The 25,083-nt window shown below is 39.2% G+C and overlaps 1 protein-coding gene across 4 annotated transcripts in view; it reads right to left on the minus strand.

Annotated features, from left to right (window-relative positions):
- LOC135473991 (LIM domain only protein 7-like) overlaps positions 1–25,083 on the minus strand; it is a 75,977-nt gene that overhangs the window by 5,667 nt on the left and 45,227 nt on the right. For all 4 annotated transcript variants that reach the window (XR_010444610.1, XM_064753967.1, XM_064753968.1 and 1 more), the window contains exons 6-21: positions 18,446–19,165; positions 17,072–17,214; positions 16,141–16,261; positions 14,793–15,236; positions 13,123–13,243; positions 12,539–12,700; positions 11,448–11,506; positions 10,751–10,972; positions 10,083–10,317; positions 8,871–9,253; positions 8,544–8,588; positions 7,355–7,447; positions 6,978–7,189; positions 6,177–6,265; positions 5,127–5,269; positions 2,289–3,489 (exon numbers count right to left, since the gene is read on the minus strand). Coding sequence is in view for 3 of the 4 variants with exons in the window: in XM_064753967.1 (XP_064610037.1) it covers positions 2,289–3,489; positions 5,127–5,269; positions 6,177–6,265; positions 6,978–7,189; positions 7,355–7,447; positions 8,544–8,588; positions 8,871–9,253; positions 10,083–10,317; positions 10,751–10,972; positions 11,448–11,506; positions 12,539–12,700; positions 13,123–13,243; positions 14,793–15,236; positions 16,141–16,261; positions 17,072–17,214; positions 18,446–19,165 (4,393 nt within the window). In the remaining variant the exon portion in view is untranslated. The remainder of the gene's footprint in view (positions 1–2,288; positions 3,490–5,126; positions 5,270–6,176; positions 6,266–6,977; positions 7,190–7,354; positions 7,448–8,543; positions 8,589–8,870; positions 9,254–10,082; positions 10,318–10,750; positions 10,973–11,447; positions 11,507–12,538; positions 12,701–13,122; positions 13,244–14,792; positions 15,237–16,140; positions 16,262–17,071; positions 17,215–18,445; positions 19,166–25,083) is intronic.

The following is a 25,083-nucleotide window of genomic DNA, read 5'->3' on the forward strand; positions in this document are numbered from 1 at the left end:
GGGATACCCACACACATCCACAAGTTGCTGGATTGAACATGCTGAAAATTCTGAGTATTCAAGGGTCGTAAATATATTGTGGTGTACTCGTAGAGCAGTCATTTTACTAGGGACTCGTACAAGTCATGCTGCAGTCCTAATGTTGTTGTTGTAGTTCAGTTGTATTGTCAAAATCGTTTCTCGATCTAGGGAACCTTGTGTTAAGCTCGTATTAGACTTGTAGGTTAGTCCTAGAACAGTCGTGACGTTGTCGTAGTAAAGTCGTACCACTCCTGTATACTCGCTGAATACTTGTGGATTAGTCGTATTGTTGTCGTCGTCATGTCCTGCTGTTGTTGTACAATCCTTGTATGTCTATTGTAGAATCCCATTAACACTTGAACAAACATTTGCCTTTAAAAGGGGTGTGAAGTGAATTTATTATTTAGTCTTAAAAATGCCTCCAAGAAGAAAGGGGAAATTTTGCATGGCAAGTTGTGAAACACCCCTGAAACTGCAGGGAAAAAAAAGTGCAAGTGAAAAAATGATCACATGATTAATGTCTAATATCGTTGAGAAGTCCTACTACTGGAGCAGTAGCACAGGTCTGCGTCTGTTCTACTACACTCTGTTCTGGTCGTTGAAAGGTCGGTGTTAGTTGGGAACAAGTCATGGCAGCATCTTCCTGTAGTCCTACTACAGTCCCGACCAACCAAGACTAACCCCCGATTAAACAGGACTGAAGTAGGGCTATACACAACAACAACAGGACTTATCCCGATTTTTGTCACGGCTAAGTCAGCCTCTGAGGTAAATCGGCCTTGTGGGAGAGCTACTTTAGAAAGCAAGTAACTAGCATGACAACCAGTTCTTAAGCTGTTTTTACATAAACATACATTAGCAACATGACGTGCAAGTTGATGATTGAGCTCTGAGAAATCAGATCCAGTACAGCAGGTGCTTAGTGGCTGATATGTGTATATGCACAGCACAGTTCAATAGTATATCTTTTAACTCTTCACACTGTAAATCAAGCAATCTTTCAACCAGGCAAACGCACCCTGTCACAGCAAAATGTACTAATATGTGAACTGATTTCTGTTGAAGTTTAATCTCATAACCTTACTTTAGCCATGACGGCTAAAGGTAAGTAAACACAAATAATGACACAACAGTACATTACAAACCACAAGCACTCAGTGACCTTGTTTTATGTTGTAAAGTTTGTGTGCTGTAAACCAAAAAAGCTGATGAAATTTACTGTATCAACCACAGTAATGCAACATACACAAGCACAGCATCCAACAGCACAATGATGTGTTGAGTCACAACAGTGTTAACATACATGTAGAGCAGTGCAACAATGTTTAGTGGTACAACACACAACACAAGAACAGTGCAACAATGTTTAGTGGAACAACATGCAACAACAGAACAGTGCAACAATGTTTAGTGGCACAACATGCAACACAAGATCACTGCAGTAAAAGAATATCTACATATAATTATTTATCTAACTGATGTTGAACAATGCACTCCAGAACTGAGGTGTCAACTTTATGATTTTCACCTAATACAGTGCCTGAAAACCTCCTGGCTTCATGATCAGCCTGTGTCTTCAATTATCAAGGGCACAGTGAGTGAGTGCTTGAGGTTTAATGTTGTATTTAACAAGTTTTCTGCCATATGACGACTGAGGAGTCATTAGAGTGCATGTACGTGTAATGTGCCTCCTTGTTGCAGGACGGATTGAAGGCAAGTAAGCTGCCCTACCCAAGCCATTATACTGATACGGGTCAACCAGTCAGTGCACTATCCCCTTAATGCTGAAAGCCAAGTGAGAAAGTTACAACTTCCTCTTTTAAAGTCTTACAGCGGACGCTTTACCAACTGAGCTATCAGGGACCGGTCTCAACGACACAGGAATGTTGGCAAGAACAATACCATGGCCAAATTAGAAAAGTGAAACTCAGTATGATTTCCTGATATTTGCATTATTTATTTATTTATTTATTTATTTGACTCTTGATTAACACCACACTCCATAATTTGTCATTTATACAATGACTGTTAGTTTTATAGTTGGAGAAAACCTGAAAGCCGCCCCTAAACTGACCTTTGACAAGTTAGGAACAAACTTTCCTATGTGTGACATACAGATTTGCACACTATATTGGTGGAAGATAAGTGGTCTTCAACTAACTTTAGACTGGTCACAAAAGAATCGACCACTTACTGCCCCTAAGAACAACATGTTGACCTGTAAATGCTTGACGTGCAGGAAGTGTGCCCACTGCTGAGTCACTCACCTAGTTCCTCCTGACAGTGAGAGCACCTCTGTCGACCACTGATGGCCATCGTAGGCTCGGGACTGTTTGCTGACATCGCAGGACTCGTTCGGGACCGAGGGGCGGGTTTGGGGGAGGCACGAGAAAGTTCCCCACTCCTAGCAGAGTTCCCGCCCAGATAGTTTGAATTAGCACTGTTGTGAGATTGGCGGGATACGGGAGCACTGTCACCTCTAGTGTGGTGTGGCCCGTTGGAGAAATTCCGTGGGGCTGCCCTGGGCTGAAGGGCTGGATTACTGGGCCTGAAGTTGGACTCGCTCGGCGTCTCGGTGAACTTCTGTCTCATCTGCTCGAAGGATGTGGAGGCGCGTAAATTTGGCTGTGACCTGGAGGGTTTGAACTGTGGACTCTTTTCCCTCCATCTGTTTGTGACGAGGCTGTCATGAGGTTTAATCGGACCAGTCTTATACTGCCCTTGTCTCCCACCTGACCTTTGCCCTTTGTTCTGCTCCTCTAGTCTCCGCCTCTCAGCTTCTTGGACCAACCAGTGGTCTTGCGGACTACTGTACTGCTTTCTCATGATATCCGAGCGTCTGGCTGGTTTTGGTGCCGTCACATCTGCCCTTGCTGACGTCGTCGTCATCTGCAGGGGTTCCTTGGCATTTCCTATCCACACAGTGGAATCATGGATCTTGGGTTTGGGAACAGCATTCAGAGAGTGCTTTTCCTGCCGACTAGGGGGTTCACGGATGATCGGGCTAGTCGGGGACAAGGGAGTTTTGGGTGCATCTGAGGAAGCATCCGGGGAGTCAGGTTGCTGTAGAGATGGAGGTTTTTCTTCGAGAGGTCGGGCTGAGCGACTCATTGCCAGTAAATCCTCGCGTGTCAGTCTCTGAGAACTTTTGGCTGAGTCATTCTTGTTATTAGCACTGTTGTAGAATGGGCTTTGGAAAGGTACCGAATGTTCAACGCCTTTGACGTAGTAGTTATTGGGGGCGGGGTTAGCTATGACCACAGTACTGGAGAACTGCTGGTCAGGTTGGGTGTTACGCACTGGGGAGACAGTGGCAGGACTTGATGAGGCGTACGACGGGGAAGGTTTGGGCACACTAGCTGGGCTGCTTCCCCGAGGACTGTTCAGTTCCTGCAAATGCTGCTGCCGCTCCTTCTGCAACCGCTCCTGTTCCTGTCGCAGCCGTTCTTCTTCTTGTCGCAAACGCTCCTGAGAGCAGAAAAAAAAAAAAAACGCATCAGTTCACACTCAAGCATAAGTCTGATGACAGATAAAGCCTTATTAATATTGCTCAGCTTGTTTCATGGTAACATAATTTAATATCACATTATTAAAAATCTATAATAACTACACAAAATATAACACGAAAATAAACAGTGAGCTTCCAGCATCACAATTGAACTTATTAAATAGAGAAGTGCAAATGACACAACAAAAAGTTGACTTGATATGCTATGTTCTTAATCAGGTTAATGATATGTCTTCCTTACAAGGAAGTCAAACATAACTGCCTTAGAATTACTTAAATTTGTTAATGAATAAATAAAAAATAAAACAAACCTAAACAATAATAAAACACACGTATAAATATGGTGAAAATCAAGACTGAAGAAAAATAAACAAGATGAACAAAACAAAAATTGTTAGTCCACATATCAGTGCTAAATAATTCTAACATTCATTAACCGCTAAAAAAAATAAATAAAAACAAATAAATAAAAAACATAACAAAAAACAACAGGTTTTCATCATAGGGAGGCAAAGTCAAGTGTAGATGTCAGACAAACCTCACATATTTAGCATGCATGTCCGATCATGCCTATGATGAAATGAATGACATTTACTCTTAGGATTTTGTACTCTGACTTCATTATCATGCCATCAAATCAACAAAAATCAAACAAAGTTGCATATATCAGGCAACACTGTACACTAAGAACTGTAACAAAATCCAAACTCCATGCTGTGTACGTACAGCTCTTAGAGAATTTCTCCCGGATCAAACAGTAAATGTTTAGCACGATTCTGACGAATACGATCTGCCAGAGGCAACGTCTGCAAAGTTGTAACAAAACTCGCAATATTTCTTGGCTTAAATTTAATGGTCAATTTCTCATCTAAAACAACCCAATGCATAAGATGGCCAATAACACAAGATCCTGAGGAAAGGTGTAATTTTCATTCTCAAGGGTAAGTAATTAATAAATGTAATAATAATAATAAAATGTACATATGTGGTAAAACCACATTTTCAATTAACTTCGAGAAGTTATAGGCTTGATTGTTTTTATACTTTTGTGAATTTTCAATAGCCCCTGGAGTTCTAAAGCCTGTTAAACACTGCAGTAAGCATAAGTATACTTCACCTGCATCCATAATCAAGCTGGTTGTCAGGTTACAGAGTAAAAACAAAATCACTATATTCACTTAACTTCAGCAGTGTTCTGATGGCTTAACTCCAAAGGATAAAGCTTTGGTTCATATTATCAAGAAAATATTACTGTAAGATATATGCCAGGAGACAAACAGTTGTATGAAGTTTTTTCCCTGAAAACCTTGAAATACACCATGAGGCTTCTCAAGATTTCATGTGGTGCCCTACACCTTTAAACCTGTACACCAGTATTTAAGTGAAATATTATTGAGTGTGTAAAATAAATCTGAAAGCAAAAAAGAAATTGATAAAAAATTAAGAAGTACTATGTAAATTAATTTAATCAAGTTTTACTATACATACTCTGACTGCCCATTATTACTTAAAATTCTGTTAACATTTTATTATCTGCATAATTTCCCTTTATGCCCTTTAACCTAAAGGGCCACTTCCAAAATGTCCCCGAGCTCACCTCTTGCCTCCTCAACTGCTCCTCCCGTTCCCTCAATCGCCTATCCTCTGCTTCTTTCTGCTCCTCCAATCGCCTCCTCATCTCCTGCTCCTCCTGCAGTATCCGCAGTCTCTCCTCCTCCAAGTCTGCCTGTCTTTTCCTTTCTGCAAAGATTATTTGATTTATTTATTTGATTGGTGTTTTACACTGTACTCAAGAATATTTCACTTACATGATGGTGACCAATGTTACGGTGGGAGCAAATCGAGCAGAGCCCCGGGAGGTGGGGGATGGGGGGATGGGTGGGTGGGTGGGGGACCCAGACCGGGGGAAAAACCCGATCTAACTCCTGTGTGGTTAAATGTTACATTATGTCACACAAACCATTAGCATACTGTCCTGTTCAGGACAGTTCTCTATTCCAGTTTAGATTAATTGACTGCTTGGCATTTTATTTTTCACTGATATGTCCGCAATGTAAAGTTTATGGGTGAAGGAAAAAGGAAATATAAATAAACCGGCAAAATCCACATCTACATGTACTTCACTATAGGGCTCGCCAACTATAAATATATACATGGTAAGGACAAAAATCTCATTCACAGAAAAAGCCAGTCAATATCTATTTAAGTCAATCAAAGCATTACACTACAGGACTTAAAATTCGACCAGAAAAGAGCATTTTTGAGGCAAATAAATGTCACGTGGTATTACTTCTGGTACTAAGAATTTACATTTTCTCAGAAGGATATCATCCTATCTTTCAAACACCTCTCAAAGCACCTTTTTAAAAATCAATAAATCTCCCAGATTCTTGAAAAACGAGGAACTAAGTTATGAACGAAATTTTACGTCATTTTTTAGGATAACCCTTTTCCAACATTTCTATTAATGTTTGTCCCAAGCACTCTTAATCAACTGCATGACTTTACAGTACTTTGTCATCACCAATGGAGGCCACTCTTTCTTCAAACCAAGAACATAAGGAAAAGTGACACCTTCCACACTGTATGTTCATTTTTTCAAAACAATTATGATTAAAGCAGTCAGTTGCAAACAAAATTCTGTTACCAATTGAGGCCGAGGATGAGGATGGAAAGGCAGGTGCTGAAGACTGCTGGTTCATATTCACACGGAAGTTCACTTCCTGGAAACCATCACTACAAAACAAATACGAACAAAAAAAATCAAAACCATTGTATATGTACATGTACCAAAAATTTGTAAACAATGCAATATTAAGATGTAAACAATGCAATGTTAAGATGTAAACAGTGCAATGTTAAGATGTAAACAAAAAAATGTTAAGATGGCTATCAGCTTGTTATGTTGTAGTTAGTGATAGTCCAGACAACAGAGAACCTTCCTATTTGCTGCTGGCAATGTTATCGTTTTTTCTTTTCGTATTTTTTTGACAAAGAATAGTATTTTCCCCCCAACATTACTGTGGTCATAATATTTCCTCTTTTTTCAGTCTCAAATTTATACTGCTGCCTCACTGGAATGCTATGTCAAATTAAGATACCTGGGAGCTTTTGCTCAAAGCGGTCGTAATGTTACGCTGGTTGCAAGTACCAAGGCCACGAAGCTGTCAGTATGCGTCGTCAGGGAAGGTTAGACCAACGTAAAGTTACGACCTCTACATAAAACAGCCTCCATACAGTATGAGCTTCACCCAGTCACATGACCAACCCGTGATCAAGTGCCAAGATGATCAATTTTACCTTTTGTTAATGCCATTTACATACTGGAGATGGTTACAACAATGAAAAACATTCTCCACTATTGTAGACAGTTTCATATTAGTATTCCCATTGGCCCAAAAGGGATTACGAGCATGATGAAAGCAGAACTTTTCCCTCCGACCCTTACTTTGTGTCGAGCGTGAGATCTGGTTTGTTCATAGGGTCGATTTGGAAGCCACTATTACTGGGCAGCTGTATCACCATCTCTGTGTTCTGCGGTGTCTGATTAATCTGCTGCACTTGCTGCGCCATCTGCGCCTGTCGCTGTGCGCGCCGCTCAGAGCGTCTCTCCTCCATGGCATCAACCCTTTTCCTCTCCTGCTCCAGTAGCACTTGCTCCTGTTGAATCAAAGAGGAACCTCAGGATGCGACAAGCTTTCAGAGCAAACAAGAATGTCAATAAATATGTAACTGGTTGATTTATTTATGAATTTGATCGGCGTTTACGGAGCTTTGTTGTCTGTCTTTACTGACTGTTTCTACTTCTACCAAGAACAGACTTACATCGTTGTACTTTTCCTGTCTTCTCCGTTCAGCCTGTTGCTTGTCAGTTTCCCAGCGAGAGTTTATCGCTTTGACATTCTGTTCAAACTGTTTCTGCAAATGGACAAATATGCAAATTAACAGCTATCCTCCAGAAGAAATTAGCCAAAAAATGTTCACAATAGTATCTTCACCATCTTTACTTTTGGAGACAAAATATTTCTTCAATTTCTAAAAATATGCACTACCACTGAATCTTAAAAAGAATTTTCAAACTACAAGAATAGTACCGAGGTACATGTACCTTTTAAATGAATTAGCAATTTTATCAAACAAATGCAAAGCAAAATTGCAGAAAGCAACAACCAAACATGCCAAGCAGGGAGGCATGAAATTATCAAAATTGACTTAGAAATAACCACATTTATTAGCAACATAAAATTTGTTAAATATAACCAGTAAGAGTTTTATCAAAAAGAATATACGTCGTGAAAAAAAGGAAAGTCACAGAAAGCCACAACTCATAAGTACTATAAAATCCAGAAGATTTAGTCAGATACAAAACAAGCAGACACACTGTCAGAGGTCAGAAATTTCACCACAATAGACTTTTCATAGATAACCATTTGGAGATAAATATTTTTTTCTAGAGGTTATCTTACATGTAAGTAAATTAATATGTTAAATTAATTATATTGTCTTCAAATTAATTATTACATACAACACTGTGAAACAAAACATTACATTTTATGTGGGAGACACTAGCACAGAGACAAAATACCAGAAGTTATAAACCATACATGTATTGTTATTATATTATCAATATCTGTGAAGCAGAAAGCACTGGGAAAAGCTAGAAACCAATGTAATATATACCTATATATAAGAAGAATTTCAAAGAAAAGAAAAAATAAGATATGTAGCACAGCTCTCAAGGGTTCAATGAAGTGAGTATTATATATATAATTAAAGTTTTCAAAATTGTAAAATTACCAGAATTTGATATTACAGCAAGTTGTTTTACTAGCCATTTCATATAAATGGTTTCTGATCATTCTGGGTATAATCCCTTTATCATTGATGCAGAAAGGAAATTGAAATGATATATATTCAGGTAGCAAAGAAAAAGCACTGCAGTACAAACAGATGAAGCCAGAAAGACAAAGCCATATACAGGTGTACCAGAACCAAAGTGTGTGACAAGAGTTACCTCCCCATTGGTCACTGACATCTCAGGTGATGATGTTTGCTTTTGCTGTACAGGAAACAAAGTATCCTCAACAATTACAAAACTAACCACAGCACATAAACTTACATTTTCTTTGAAAATATTTTTGATGGCGTTTTAATTCCCGTATGATGTTACACATATACTTCTTCAATCTGATGTTAAAAAAGTCCTTTTTACATGGCTCAAACTTCAGGTAAACACATATTCTTGAAAATAATTTGATGCAGACCATGTTGATGACAAAATAACTTCAAGGCAATCATATTTGTATATTACCGGGTGTAACAAAGGGAAACAAATCAGTACCTGTCGTTGCTCCTCCTGCTGTCTGTCCCACTCCTCCATCTTCTTTATTTCTCGGCTAAGATCTAATCGAGTTCGAGGTGTGACAGTAGGGCGAATTTCCTGTTCGATTTTCTCTTGAGAGAGCGACTGGCGTGTGACCTCTCCCTGTGCAGGTCTGCTGAACTGAGCCATGATTTCTGGTTTTGGCTGCTCTTTTGTCTCCTCTGTCTCCTTCCCATACTGTGATTGTGGCCTCCTCTGCCAACGCAGTAAAGCCTTGGGTGGGCCAATCCCACTGCCATCTGAAGGGGAGGCATCACTGCTGGCCGGTACACTGATGTCAAAGCTGATTGGTTTGCCTGGTTCTGCTTGAATTACACTAGCAGGGGTGAATTCTAGGGTGTCTGGAAAATAATTTTGCCCCAAAAATTAAAGATTGATTCAATATTACTGGATATGTCTACCTTTCCTCAATTTGGGGATCTATAATACTAAACCATATTATATATTAATATTATAACATCAGTAGACAGACTATTGTTTATCACGAGAGAAACTGCACTTCTCAAGCCACTGTGTAAGTTGGAATTTGACTGGATAAAAACTGTTCAGAATGTCTTGATCACATCAACAAGTGTGACGGCAAGGAAATAAACTAAGGCTGACAGTGATGAAAAGCAATCCCATCCCTCAGTTTGCTGACAAGTCAATGGTTAAAACCTGCTCAAGATATCATGTTCACTAGAGAAAGTGAAACAGACGGATGGACGGACGGACGGACGAACGCCCGCATGGCCACTGAAAGCATTTCCATGTCCTCTCACTACTTTATAAATGTCTGGTACAATATATCAATGTGGTCAATATTCGCTAACATTCAGCCCAAACCAAGGTAGACAAGTTTCTTGTTATGGCAGGGTCAAATACTGCTTTTTAATTTTGGCACCTCTTAATGGTCTTTTATTAATATAATAAATTAATATTCAATTAATATGAACTATTATTCAGATTTTCAGTAAAAATTTAGTTGGAATATGCAACATCGATATTAGCGATATCGAGCTCAAAGCAATTTTTAACCAACATTAATGTAATAAAAAATTCATACACTCTTAGTTTGGGATTCCTGTGACTTTTGCTCCAATTTGGGCACCCATTATGGGTATTACATATTGCATGCATGTGTCCCTGTATGGGCAGAGCTTTAACTTCAAGTCTGGGTTAAGAGCTCACCTGATCTGTAGGGAGTGGGGTACAGAGGTTTACTGGTGTCGCGCTGAGGCCGTAGCTGTCGACGCAGGACTGGCTCCTCCACTTCTTCTTCTACCTGCTGGGCTGGGACAGTCTCCTCAAGATGGGACTCCCTGTATCGAGACTCTGCCGGAGTTGCGTGACTCTCTGATTCTTCAGCCTCCTCAGCAGAATCTTGTCTCGTATCCTCGGGTTCATTGTATCTCGAACTCTGTATCTACCCAACACATCAGGTACTCATAACAATGGGATAACAAATTACATGTTACATAGTTTAACTTTTTAGCAATTTACTATATCAGTTTTGATGGAAATAAACGTCAAAAATTGAAAACCAAGATAAATAAACTGATTGTACATAAATTTAATAATCATTGCATAACTGCCAAAAGAAGTATATGTGAAATTTTCCATGAAGTAATTTTTACTGCAAACTAATCATTTAAATTTTGACATCAGACAATCAATTTCTTTGAGGCATAAGTTTTTTTCCTCTTTCTTTTTCAGGGGCTTCAGACATGATGTTACCACTTAATATGCTTGAGGGGGTCAGATGCTAAGCACACAAAATAGTGATGTCATGCCTCGAGCCAGTAGAGAAGAATGGCCTTCAGAAAGTTTGTAGTGAGATGTTAAAATCCCAGAATCACCTCATAGTTGTCTGAGGGCCTGATTTGTTCATCTTCTTGCTCTGGCTTTTGACTGTTACTTGTCTCCACTTGATCCATCTCAGTGTCATTATGCTCCACCTCTTCCTCTTCCCATGATGCTCTCCTGTCAGAGTTCACCTCTGGGTTTTCCCTCAGCAAAGAATCTATCATTGGTGTAAATGTTGAAGATTTGTTCCTTAAGTTTTCTTCTTCTCTTTCCAACTGTGTGAAGAGAATATAGATGTATGAAGAGAACACTGATGTATCAACAGAAACACAGATGTATCAACAGAACACAGATGTGTCAACAGAACACAGATGTGTCAACAGAACACTGATGTGTCAACAGAACATTTATGTATATAACGAATGTATGGTTTGGAGGAATTTCCACTGCAGGCACCCCAATTGCAAGCGTTAACATTTGTAGCCTGCATAAAAGTTATGCGGTGGAGGGCTAAATATTTCCATTTTTATAAAATCATTTTTCAATGACTTTCAATTATCTACCTTAGCTAGCATTAGCTATGATTTTGAGCACTACACAGAACCCTGCTTTTGTGACCTTGAATGTTATTACACAAAATTCAAATATGTACACTTTACCTAATGAATATTAAGCTACCAACCAAATACAGAAAAACCTAAGTATTTCTATTAAAAGATTTCTCTCAGAAAATAAAAACCATGAACATACCTTTTCTTCGAAACGATCAAAACTGTCCTCTTCACTGAACTCATCGGAATGATGGGCTCCTGTAGAAAAAGGGATAAACAGTGTTTATACCACAGGTTATGTAATCTATAAGATGCAAGCATTGAGGTTAATATGTCTGCATATAGAGTATGGAAAAAGCCATGCTAAAACTGTATGCAGGAAAACCAGTACTGAATCACTGGTCTACCAGTGGTTTGTCTGAGTTGTCTTTCTGGATTGATTTTAGAGCACAAGTCCATGCCATTTGCAACTGAGACATTTTAATACTTGAAAAGTAAGGATATGCCATTTTCTTTTGTGTTTTACGGACAAGATTGCTCAAAAATATGCAAAAGTGGATTTTTATTTTTATACCCTCCTCTAATATTGAAAAAAAGATTTCTTCTGCCCGTAAAACAACTAAAATTGGTGTGCCTAATGCCTGCTGAGTATGTCAAATGTTGCATCTGATTAAATGACTCACGGCAACGCCGTGTTCAAAAATATTTCAATTGTATGGCTGCTGTCAGCTTTGACATATTGAGTTGACATAATGGTGGAAGTAAGGCAGGTGATCACTAAACAATCATATTCCCTACAGTGCACGCGTCCCTCTCTGACTTCGCTTTACATCACAGCCATCCCTAGAAAATTTTGTAGAGAAGTCTTGAACATGACCAAGGTCATCATTGTCACGGTGATGAGGTAGGAAGTGATGTCAGAAAACATAAAACCTTTTCTTTCAATACCAGTTTATATACCTGCATTCCTGCTATCTTATGTCCCGCACAGCATGATTACAATTAACAGCTGAAATAAGTTTATTAACGAATGCTGATTAAATAGTTTTGCGTGAGGACACCAGCAGGCTATCATGATCAAGGCTAACCCTAAGCAAACCTACATAGATTACACAGACTATAAAGGTCAGGCTTGTCTAGCGGTGGCAGTGGAAGTAATATGTCTAAAGATCCCAATGAAGACTTTTTACTGCCGCTAAAGGCCTTGAATGTTATACAGTGACGACTACAGCTATCGCACCAATAAATCCTCACCACATCCAATCAGGTAACAAGGAACATCTTGTTTACCTTTGCGTATATATCGTTTCACTTTAAGTTCTAGTTTGCCAGTTCGAACAGCTCGCTTGATCAAGTCTTGTACTTGTGTATGAGAATATGTTGAGACTTTCCGCCGATTGATTTCAGTAATTTCGTCTTTCACTCGCACTTCACAGACATCTGCAGCGCCACCTAGTTTCCAAAAGGAAAACAACACGTAAATAGGACATGAAAGTCAGGACAGGTACAAAAATTTTTCTCGAAACACGAAATCAGCAAATGGGAACAAAAAATTAGGAAACATTACAAATGACTGGTAATATTTTCCAGTTCACTCAGGTTTCAAATTTTTAATCCGTTCATAAAACTCTTGATATTAAATTAATTGCTTAACAATAAATGTTACAATCTCATAACAATTTATTTTTTCATGTTAAAGACTTGTTTCAACAATATTTCGGGTATATATGTATCACAATGGCTAAAGTGAGTAAAGACCAATTACTATTTTACATAATTATATACAAATGATACATGGATATATCCTAAAACATGAGATAAGGTGGTCACGTGCCCTAAAACTCAAATCTCTTATGATGAACAGATTGCTGTACCTAATGAAACTCTCTCTACAACGATTGGCTGGCCCTTGTCCCTGCCACCAGAAAAGTTGAACCCAAATCCCTTTTCACTGTTTGGCTTCTGACTGATGGTAATGGTCTTCTCCACAAAATCCTGAAATAATCAGTACACAATGATGACTTCTGAGAAAAGACAGTACACATTTAATGATTACTTCTGAGAAATATCAGTAAACACAGAATGATTACTTCCGACAATAGATAGTATACATACAATAATTACTTCTGAGAAAAAGCAGTAGCACACATTGATTACTCCACGCAATTTGCAGTATACAAGCAATGATTACATCTGAGAAAAGGTAATACATATGCAAGGATTACTTCTGAGAAAACCATCGTAACAAAGTTCTTACTCCAGAGAAAAGACACTACACATGCACGAATTAATTGCTTCTGTGAAAATGCAGTACACACACATTGTTTACTTGAGAGAAAAATAGTACACACACACAGTGGTTATGTCTGAGAAAAGACAGTTTACAAAAATGAATACTTCTAAGAAAAAGCAGTACACACACTAATTACTTTCAAGAAGAAGAGTACACATGCAATAATTACTTCTAAGAAAAAGAGTATACACACACAATGATTGTTGTTTCTAAGAACAACAATATACTGTCATTCTTCAACCTTTTCACATGTTTGCAAGGTGTCTATTCCAGCACAGAATGATGGTGTTTATTCTAACATATTCTGAAGGCATTATGTTGTGTTGACTGACACAATTTTGTGAAGTCCTGAAACTGGCCAATCTAACTAATGTAGTTTTGTCTCCAAAATCAAATTAAAATGTGCATAAATAGCACTGAAAGTTGTTTTATTCATATGCAAAAAGGTTGAGGAATACGAGTATACTGTATGGAAAACTCTGACTCAGGTCTCTTTCAATAAATCCACAAACTGACAACCGTTCTTGAAATAACAAGTCAAGTCTTATTTGTCAGTAGAGAGGTGCTCTTGAGTTAGGGCTCAGAAAGATTGGCATACATGTCTAATGTTTACAACGTATTGATATACTGTACCTCAATATCCTAATCCAAGGGTGCATAAAAATGAATTAGTAACAGTATTAGTGAAAGGCAGTGTAAAATAAGTCGAAAAACAAGGCATTTCTGCTCGTAATGAGGCGCCCGATTCTGAGGTTCGTGGTTCAAAAAATGTAAAATATTCACCTCTGATATAAGTTCACCGTAACAATACGTCTCTTTGGGAATAGACCCAAAAAATATACAATCCCAAGTAACAACAGACTCTGTTACTAAATTCACTTCCTGTAGCGACATGGTTTAAATCTAGTGGTTTACAGTTACTCAAACCATTCAGTGAAATAGATTAACACATGTATTCTTACAAAAACATTTTACAAAAACATTCATTTCAGTGTAGCCACCAGGAGCGGGTGGAGAATAAATGTTCTTTTCTTTTATCAGTACATCAAGCTACCTATCATAAGATAAATTTATTAATTGATGTTCGATACCCAGGTAAGGTCAGATAATGGTTACATCCAACTTTGCCTTGAAGTGATGTGCGAAGATCGAATTCACGAAAACCCTTTGATGATTACTTTGATGACTAGATTATAAAACATACTGAAAACCATCTGTGATTTTTCCCGAAATTCTACAGACAGATCTTACCCTGTCTGATCGTGGCGACCTTGGAGACACTTTTGGCTCTTCGGCCTGGACATTTGATTGGTTGTTCTGCACACTGTAATTTCTGGCGGGACGACGAGAGAGCGGCTTGTATTCATTATCACTTTCAACCTGCTCCTCAAACGCTTTCCGAATACTGCTCAGTTTGCTTCCCACAGACCTCTGTGTAGTGGGGGCGGTTTTATTAGAGTTTGTTGATGTACCATTGTACTTGTTGGAAACTTCCTCTATGTTGTTGTTGTTGTTGTGTGAGTCGCTGTTTTCTGTCCAGTTCTCCTTGTTGGACTCTGTGTCGGATTCTGATGGCACGCCATTTCCTAATCTCGTGTCCATCTGGGAAGAGTTTTTATCAGTATCATCGTCAGAGCTTGCTGCCCAAGGAGCAGGTTCAAATACAGCTGAGTCATCAAATGAGCCTGTTATTTCCTGTAACAACACAAGAGTCAGTTTTACACAGGATTCTTTAAGAGTGAGTACTTGGGGTTTAACGTTGTACTCAACACTTTTTCAGTCATATGACGACGAAGGAATCCTTGGTGTGTATGTAATGTGCCTCCTTGTTACAGGACGGATTTCCACCGCCCTTTTATCTAGTGCTGCTTCACTGAAACGACTTACCGAAGGCAAGTAAGCCGCCCCGCCTGAGCCATTATACTGATACGGGTCAACCAGTCGTTGCACTTCCCCATAACATTGAACACCAAGGGAGTAAGTTACAACTTCCTCTTTTAAAGTCTTAGTGTGACTCGACCCAGGATTGATCCTGGATCTACCGCTCCTGAAGCGGACGCTCTACCAAATGTGCTATCCAGGCCAGCGAATTCTTTGAAATACTAGCCACCAAATTCTTTTAATTTTTGGGACATCTGGTCTGCTCTTTTTAGCCAATATATGCATGTATACCTTTAACTGTAATACAAATTACACAGTTTCTCTTTTCTCACATGGTTAGTCCGTCTGATGAAAAAAAAAAATATAGAGATCTTTACTTTTATAAAAACAAAATGAGAGGGAAAAGTAAATTTCAGCTTTCAGCATCTGTTCTAAAAAGTAAGAAGTCTTACAAGTATACTACGTATTTATTTTCTCGAAAGTGTTTATTACACACTGCTCCACATAAAATAGTTTTACTTAGAACTATTGAAATATGAAATACCTAAGGTTACCTACTGCTATAATGGCAACCATTTCATTGCAAAAGCTTTGCTTAGAAATTCAGTGCGGAAGAAAACATTTGTGTAGCAGAACCAATTCATCTATCATATTTATAGTCAATATATTTGACTAGAATAATAAGTACATACAAAAGCTTGAATTTCCAGATACATACCCTTGCCCTCCTTCTTTCTGTCTGATTATGATTGATGTCATTTGATTGGTTGTTGTTGGTGGTGCCGTAATCTTCATTGTCCTCTTCTATTGGATAACTGTTCATACTCTTCCGTTTCTCTCTGGCAAAACAAAACAATGACCCAAAATAATGTACTCATTCAATAAATGACACTAATAGTCCTTTAAACAATGTTACAAAAAACTGCTTACAAATACTGCCTGTGGTTGTTTCCAAAAATTTCAGTGAAATTGGATGTGGCGAGATTTTTCTCTCAAAGGCTTTTTCATGGCCAAACCTACAATGCCGCTGAAGTTTAAATATAATATATTGAACATTTCTTTTACAGTACAGCTCTGTATTTACATATTTTCTATACTTTGCACAAACATCAGATATATATGTCAAGATATTACATATCCTTATACGCACTGGAAACTAGGTGGATTTTAATATGACATTCAACTTGGATGGTTGTCAACGCACTGCACAAAATGAGCAGAGAATGATATGAACATTGTGACTGCATATGTCAGCTGTACATTGTAGAACTGTTCTTGTGTGATGCAGGTGAGAAGTCTGATCCCTGGTCCCCTCCTCATGGACCCATTCCTGCCAACATGAAGCTTTCAGGTCACCACCCACCAGTGACTGTCCATACTGCATGGGTGCAGAATGGCCCAAGGATTTCATCCTGATCAGAGTAATGGAGTAAGGCACACATGTGCAATAGAGTGTCTAAAAACAGCCCTTTTTGAGGCCATTCTGGTAGAGCAAGTTGCACATTTCATTTCTTCTTATCTCTCTTATGCCAGATAGCACTAATATTCTACAGGTAATTGGCTAACCATTGGCTAACAGATCTGACCAGTACCCAAACATAAGCTATGTGAAGTCACGGTCAGTCTACACAGTATATGAGTGCACTTACCGTTCCTTGACAATCTCACTGAACGTCTTTGTAGCACGTAGTGCTTTTTCCTCCTGTTCCTTTCCCTGGGCCTCTGCCTCTTCTTTGCGCTCATAAGATGCTGCGGACTGCGAGCGTCGTTTTGATTTCCAGCTGCCCAGTTTCTACAAAACAACATGAACTGACATGTACACACTGGATTTATTTACACGACTCTTCAATACCATGCAGCACTAAAATCCGGATGTCTGAAATACAGCCCCCCCACCCTTCCTCCTGCCACCCATTACATTCTTCAACATTTCCAAAAATAAAAGAAAGAAAACTGAGAATACTTAAAAGAAATGACAGGATGTAGTGTTGCTTAGTTTGCTTTCATACAGAACTACTTTCATGAGCTATTCATGAAAATATTCATGAATAGCTCATGAAAATTGTTTCATGAGCTATTCATGGTGTGCACTGCTTGCACTACTGGTACAACCAGCTGAAATGCAATCCTAATTCTTCTAAAATTTGGGACAGATATCAGTAGTGTTGAATGTAGAATATTACATATCTTTACCAGCCTTTAGGAAAAGTAAAGATATGATTATGTTGTTCATTAGATGGTCTAAACATGTGAGAAGAAAGAAACTCAATATTCCTGCTAGAATTACATATATATTGGCTAAAATGAGCTGACCAGGTGTCCTAAAATTTAGAAGAAATAGGGCAATGTGTCAATCACAATGGAATATTGTGAACATGAAAGTCCATTATTACACTAAGTACCTGAATGGGAGTTGTAATAAAAATAATTACCCGATTTGTGTTTTAACTTAAGCATAAGTTTAGATGATAGGGAAGGTGTATGCAAAATTTCATGGAAACAGGTTCAGTACTTTAGGAAAAGTTGCATGGAAAAAATCTGATTATATGGAAAAGCACAATTATGCAAAGTCCTTAATGGGGGTAATTATGAAGATCATTACTCGATTGCCATTAACCTTAAGCATGCACAAGTTCAGATGATAGGCAAGATGTATGGTAAGTATCATCAGAATTGGTGTCGGATCTTGGGAGGGAATGAAAGGACAAAATCGTGTTAATGGACAGACAGACAGACAAACAAACAGGGTGACTCCAGTATACCCCCCACTCCTGACTTCGTTAAAGGGGGTATATATAGTTAGCAGCTAGTTAATGTTTCCCATCAAGGTTGTTGTCGAGTGAAAGGGTAATTTAATAAAATGCGTATCTGGCAACCATAACTTTCTGCGTAAGACTTACAAACCCATACCTGGAATTCATACATATAACTGTATGACAGTTTGTTACTCAATTCCACTCGGGAATCAGTGAAATGTTCTCATTAAGGGTATAGAGAGTTATAATCTATCATAGCAAACTGACCGATTGCCAATCGTTGTCTTCTATGGTCTCTTGCAGCGTGTCCCACTTAATCTTCTTACTCTCCTCAGCAATTTTGATCTGTTCTTGAGCGGCCTGAGCCAGGTGACTGGCACCCGGCGTCTTGACGAACTGAAGTGGGTTAGCGGAGACGCTGGGTCTGCCCGACCCGCTAACACGGCGTGTTGCATAACTTTCCCCACTGCCAGACGAGTGGCGGGAGTGGAAGCCGTGACCTCCATCTAAGCTGTCCGTGGAGGAGGAGCGTGTGTGGGAGTGCGAACCCTGCGACAGATTCGGGCTGCTCCGGTACATGGCTGAGTCATGGTTAGAATACACAGAGGAAGACTCGAATGAACCTCTCGAACCACCGGAATTCCCCCAGCGGTTGAGGTTCGAAGAACTGTTGTGACGATACATGTCTGCTCTGAGCTCGTTCTCTAAAGAAGATCCCCCCTCGGAACCATAGGACTCCTCTGAGGGAGCATGCTCGTCTGGTAGACTCACAGAGTGGGGGTAATGGTCACTGTTGTCACTGTGAAAGCTGGTCACGCGGCACGGCGACCCCCCATTGTAACTGTTCCAGCTGCGCTGTGGGGACTGGTCAGGGGAGAGAACCCCGGGATTCTGAGCAACGAGTCCAGAGAATGCGCTCTGATCTAACTGAGGTCCAATATACACGTTCCTGGCAGCTTGTCCAAGCCAGTACACTGTAAGCGCTACCTGAAACCACAAACAACAACGCATACAGTTTATTTATTTATGCATTAGGCAGGTGCTATAGCATGCTTTACATTCCATTCTTTTGATTATTTCATAGGTACCATTTCTAACAAGACAAAAGAAATGATCAGCAGGAACTGAGAAGCCATGGCACCTTCCTCAGTAAGTGTATAATCTAACACCCGGACTCAAACACCTCTAAATGAACCAGGTTGATGAATTTAAGTCTGAGGTTTGTGAGGTGCCAGTGGCAATAAGCCTGACTGAGGGGATAAATCACTGAGTACTGTCTGGCATCAAATAGCAATGATATAAATAAATAACTGAGCAAGGCTCAAAAGTGCTTCTGCCCACTCTGTCCCTATCAGGGCTATTTATAAGACAGCATCCAATTTATGGCAGGTAAAAAAAATCCACAGAATGTAAGAAAGGGATGTGCTAGCTCTGTGATGGATAAGGTAGGACATCCACTAAATGCAAGAAAAGGTAAATTTAATGTGACGGATAAGGTACATCTAGAGCATCAATCAGGTGTTGTCAGAAGCATGGACATTCCATGGAACTGATACACACAGTTAAATATGTTATAGGCCACAGCCTGCATGTGTATGTCCCAGGTACATGGGCACTGCATGTCACATACCAACGATTATCACAGGTACAAAACAAGAATTATCACAGGTACAAAACAAGAATCCCTGTCATAAATATTACCAAACTCACAAGGGATTGTGGAATATAGGAAGGGGCACAATGGGGTAACTGCTCTGGGGGTTGGGTGGGGTGGGGTGGGGGTGCTGGCGTGTGGTGCTGTTGGAACCAGTGGTTTTAATATAGTTTTCGACACTAACAAGAATAAACAGTTATTACAGACACTTGTACAGCATAAGCTGTGTTATATACATATACACTACCACTATGGTGTGTCATGCACGAGGGAAGAGCAGGTATGCTGAAATATGATTACCTGGTCCACACAGAACAAAAAGAAAAAACATTCAAGATAGCCAAAAAGATTAGAGGCTCTATTCCAACCAACAAAATATCGAGTCCTTGGTGTCGATACATATACATGTATGTATCTGTACAAAAAAGATGGAAGACAAAATGGGGTTGGATATTGGACCATACACAGCTTCAGACATAAATATATATGTATCAGAAAAAAAGTATCATATATACATATACATATAAATAAATAGTAAAAAAATGCAGGTGTACCAACAAAGTATTTCAACATTAACAATAACTCTAGAAGACTATCTATAGCTGGCGGTTAAATCTCGTCGAATGAACACACCCAATGGCACTGATGTTACCAATTATACATACAATATAAAAGGTGGAAAAGACTATAAATAAACTAATTAGGGTACAATATGCTTGTAATTAACCTAACTGACCAATATCCTGAGTTTGCCAATCGCCGTGAACCTCTGAATCCTATCTGCCTGTACAGCATTCACCTGTGCAATCCTACATGTACAGCGCTAACATCTGTACACACAATCACACACCTGGAGAAATCACCTTGACAGGGATTCACTCTTGTGTTCCATATCAGGAAATAGACAGAGGTGTTTCAGGTAGTTATAAACTAAAATCCCCTACCATGTTTGGGCATTAAAATGTCCACTAATATCAAATCAGCGGAATCCAAATGCCAGCTAGATTACCACACACAAGTTGACTTTCCCCTGACCTCATCTCCCCTCCCACCCCCTACCCCCCTACCCCTCCACTCCCACTTAAGGTCAACACACTTAGCTAATCCAGTTTGGCATAACAGCCCTAAGAACTAAGGCTTAATCCCCTTGTGCCCCAGGATTGGACTCAGTTGAATTATTTTAGACCTCACGTGCAAGTCCGTTGCTCATGCAGAAATTGGCGTCAAGGTCAACATGGTCCTTCAACAAGCATGTTGTGTTTCCTAACTTTTCCACATATAAACAATGATGCAAATGGCATTTGTACACAAAACCTGAAATGTATGTTATTACTCTCCAATGGTCTTATTTTTATGCATAATTTCAGTGTTTAACACTGCACAAAAAAAAATCCACTGAATTTCCTTCACTTTACCAACAAAAAACCTGAAAAATTGTTTCACTGAGAAAACAGGAAATTTTGATATGCAATCCCTTTAAGCGATACACTTGACCAATTTGCAGTTTCTTGCTTATCTTCTCAGCCATATGGCAACCTTTGAAATGGCAGTGAACAAATCACAGTATTGTACAATTTTGTACAATTGTAGAAATGGCAATCATTACTACCTATCCTTTGCATACTCAAAGAATACCTGTACATTAATCACAAGGTGGTTTTATCGGCATTTAGATTTATATCTGCATGTACTCGTCTTATAGGGGCCTCCGTAGCTCAGTAGGTTACTGCGCTAGCGCAGCGTAGTGACCCAGAAGCCTCTCACCCGGGCTCTGCTCAGTTTCCACCCACCATAATGCTGGCCACGGCCATATAAGTGAAATATTCTTGAGTACGGCATAAAACACCAATCAAATAAATAAATAAATAAATAAATAAATACTCATCTTATATAAACCATAATAAAGTTCAGAGATATTCTTCAGACAACTGAACAAAGTACCATACAATACTTGGAATGGTTTTATACCATCAAAAGGTACAAACAACATTCAATCCGTGTTTAATATACATACTGATACATTCAAGATTCTCATGTCTGCCAAAATCACCGTAACTCCTGTGATCACTGTACCCCTGGGGCTTGTCTTTTTGCTCTATCCCTTCTAAAGATGGATTATCTGTCCTATGTGTCCACTGAGCCAGGACTTGAACTCAGACAGTAGTAATGTTAGTCATGATAACCAGATGTAACATACTGATCTCCATCAGATACATTTCCATATTTAAGTTTGCACATTTTTCTAGGACAAAATTAAACCTTGGTTCAATATCACTAATATATGTACATGATATATTTAATGACTTTTAATGTTATTAATGTATTAATTATTGATATGACAGAAATCATCAAACACAGGTAGAAGAAACATATTGATGAAGGAAACAAACTTTACACATTTACCTGCCATGGATATAACATGTATTTTTTGAAACATCTACATAGCTGTTCTTGTGTTACACTTAATGACAAATTTGTCGAGGGTAAGAGTGAAGATCAAACACTGTAACAACAGGTAAGTCATTAACTTTCTATTTACCTGGTTAGTAAGGACAGGTAAGTCATTTAGTTTCTATCTACCTGTCCAGATAAATTTATGTCCATGAAGATATTCTCAAAAGCTCACCTGACCAATACCTGTCAGCGAACACTGATGAGCCAGGTATATGTAAACACTATACCTAATCCTTCTCAGTGCTTTCCTGCAGGGGTCAACTGTAATGTGCTGGCTTTAAATATGTAAATACACACAGAAAAAAAAATGTGCAAAAAATATGTGCTGCTTTGTGCCAAAAATATTGAGAATACATCAGTATATTTCCAACACAGATAAGGCTTTGTCACTGAGCACAGTTCCGGTAAGGTGTGGACTCATTTCTGTTCATTCCACACTCAAGCTGTAGCTGATAGCTGACGGAGCTACGCCTGTCTTTTTTTCTATAGGGCTGGCTCTAAAGGGGAGAGCAACTCTATCATTATGTGGCAGGTACAGCTTGAAAGGAGAGTATATAAATAAGAGGGTGTTTTTAATGGCTAAGTGTCCACAGTCCACAACCAGGATGACAGCACTTTTATCCACTCTCCTGTCACACATTCTCTACATCCTTGAAATTCCAGCAAACTGAGAGACGATCCCAACTGTGGACTGACGTTTTCACGATTCTCATGTCTACCTGGGCTTACGCTTGTAGATGGGGAGTCTAATACGGACTCCTGACCACCAATTACCTCATTAACACCTTTAACCCCATACATGTATAAACATCCCACAATATAGTACTCCTTCCCATGCAAAGATAACATTTTCCTGCCAGTACTTTATCCAATCTACTGCCTTAATTCTCAACAGACTACTGGTTTTCCAGCCCCCGTCTCCTACAAATCACACCCCAATATTTTTACTTCATCTCATAAACGTCATACCCCAGTACTCTTGTTCCATTCTGCAAGCATCATAACATAATACTTTTACTTCATTCTGCGAACATCATGGACACCCCAGTACTCTTATTCCATTCTGCAAGCATCATAACACAATACTTTTACTTCATTCTGTGAACATCATGGACACCCCAGTACTCTTATTCCATTCTGCAAGCATCATAACACAATACTTTTACTTCATTCTGTGAACATCATGGACACCCCAGTACTCTTATTCCATTCTGCAAGCATCATAACACAATACTTTTACTTCATTCTGTGAACATCATGGACACCCCAGTACTCTTATTCCATTCTGCAAGCATCATCACACAGTACTCTTAGTCCATTCTGCAAGCATCATAACACAATACTTTTACTTCATCCTGTGAACATCATGGACACCCCAGTACTCTTATTCCATTCTGCAAGCATCATAACACAATACTTTTACTTCATTCTGTGAACATCATGGACACCCCAGTACTCTTATTCCATTCTGCCAGCATCATAACACAATACTTTTACTTCATTCTGTGAACATCATGGACACCCCAGCACTCTTATTCCATTCTGCAAGCATCATAACACAATACTTTTACTTCATTCTGTGAACATCATGGACACCCCAGTACTCTTATTCCATTCTGCAAGCATCATAACACAATACTTTTACTTCATCCTGTGAACATCATAGACACCCTACTACTCTTGGCACTCAAATATTTTTATACGTGCTACATCATATAAACACCACAAAACTGCATAAATCGAAATGTACACGTGTTTGGCACCGGTATCATCTGCTTTGCACATGCATTGCTGATGGATGGTCACAGCAAAAAGAAAGCTCAGATATATCATAAACCTCTTCAACAGCTCCTTAACTTTTCCACTGTATTTACATTGCCTAGTAGGCATAATTTAACCCAAGTAAATACATGTAGTAATTACCATGGTCACTAAAGTAACAGGACTAGTCACCCTGGTATTCGCTTTGTTTCTCCTCTTAGGGTTAACTTCTGCATGACACTTTTCTTCATCTAAACAACTGTACAACACAAGTCATGTTTTCCTACTTCCCTTCGTTTCCTACCTTACAGGTTCATTCACAGGTAACTCCATTTGCGTGCCTCACTCATTTGCACATACAGGTAAAATACGGAGTTTCACTCGTTTAGAGTTTCTTCCCAGGTGTAAGTACATAACACACATCCGTGATCACAGGTGGCTCATGGCTGACAGGAAGTCAATGCTGATATCTATCCATTTGGTTTGGAACACGATTAACACACAGGCAGACAAAATCTTTTCAAACATTTAAATTTTTTCTGGGTCCAGATCACCAGATACCTATATAGCCAGGGGTAGTAATTCTCATTAGTGCTCCAAGAGCAGGCTACCTGATGCCCAGTCAGAACGGGAGCTCATCTGCTGATCTTTAAAGTTAACCTGTTCCACCCCAATGACCTCAGCAATGAAGCATAAAACGGCTACTGTCAAACCGCATTCAGCTACAACCCCTATGGGTTATGTTAAAAGTCAATTTGAAGCCTATTTACCCAGGTAGTGAGCCATCCCGGGCCGAAGCACAAGCTGTTGTACTACACGGGCCTACAATAGCGGGAAGCCTCTGTGTGATTTGATGGATGACCTGAAGGTCATGGAGGTGATGCCAAAACAATACGCCCTTTGGTGTAAACCACATATTGCACCTGATGACTTAATTATTAATGACCTGTGCAGTGTGTTGACATCTAATATATAAATATATGGGTAGCTCACAACCTTTTTTTTTTAAATACAACTCTCTCAAAATGGAATAAGA

This window comes from Liolophura sinensis, chromosome 8 (genome assembly GCF_032854445.1).
Source record: "Liolophura sinensis isolate JHLJ2023 chromosome 8, CUHK_Ljap_v2, whole genome shotgun sequence".
NCBI classification, from domain to species: Eukaryota; Metazoa; Mollusca; class Polyplacophora; order Chitonida; family Chitonidae; genus Liolophura; species Liolophura sinensis.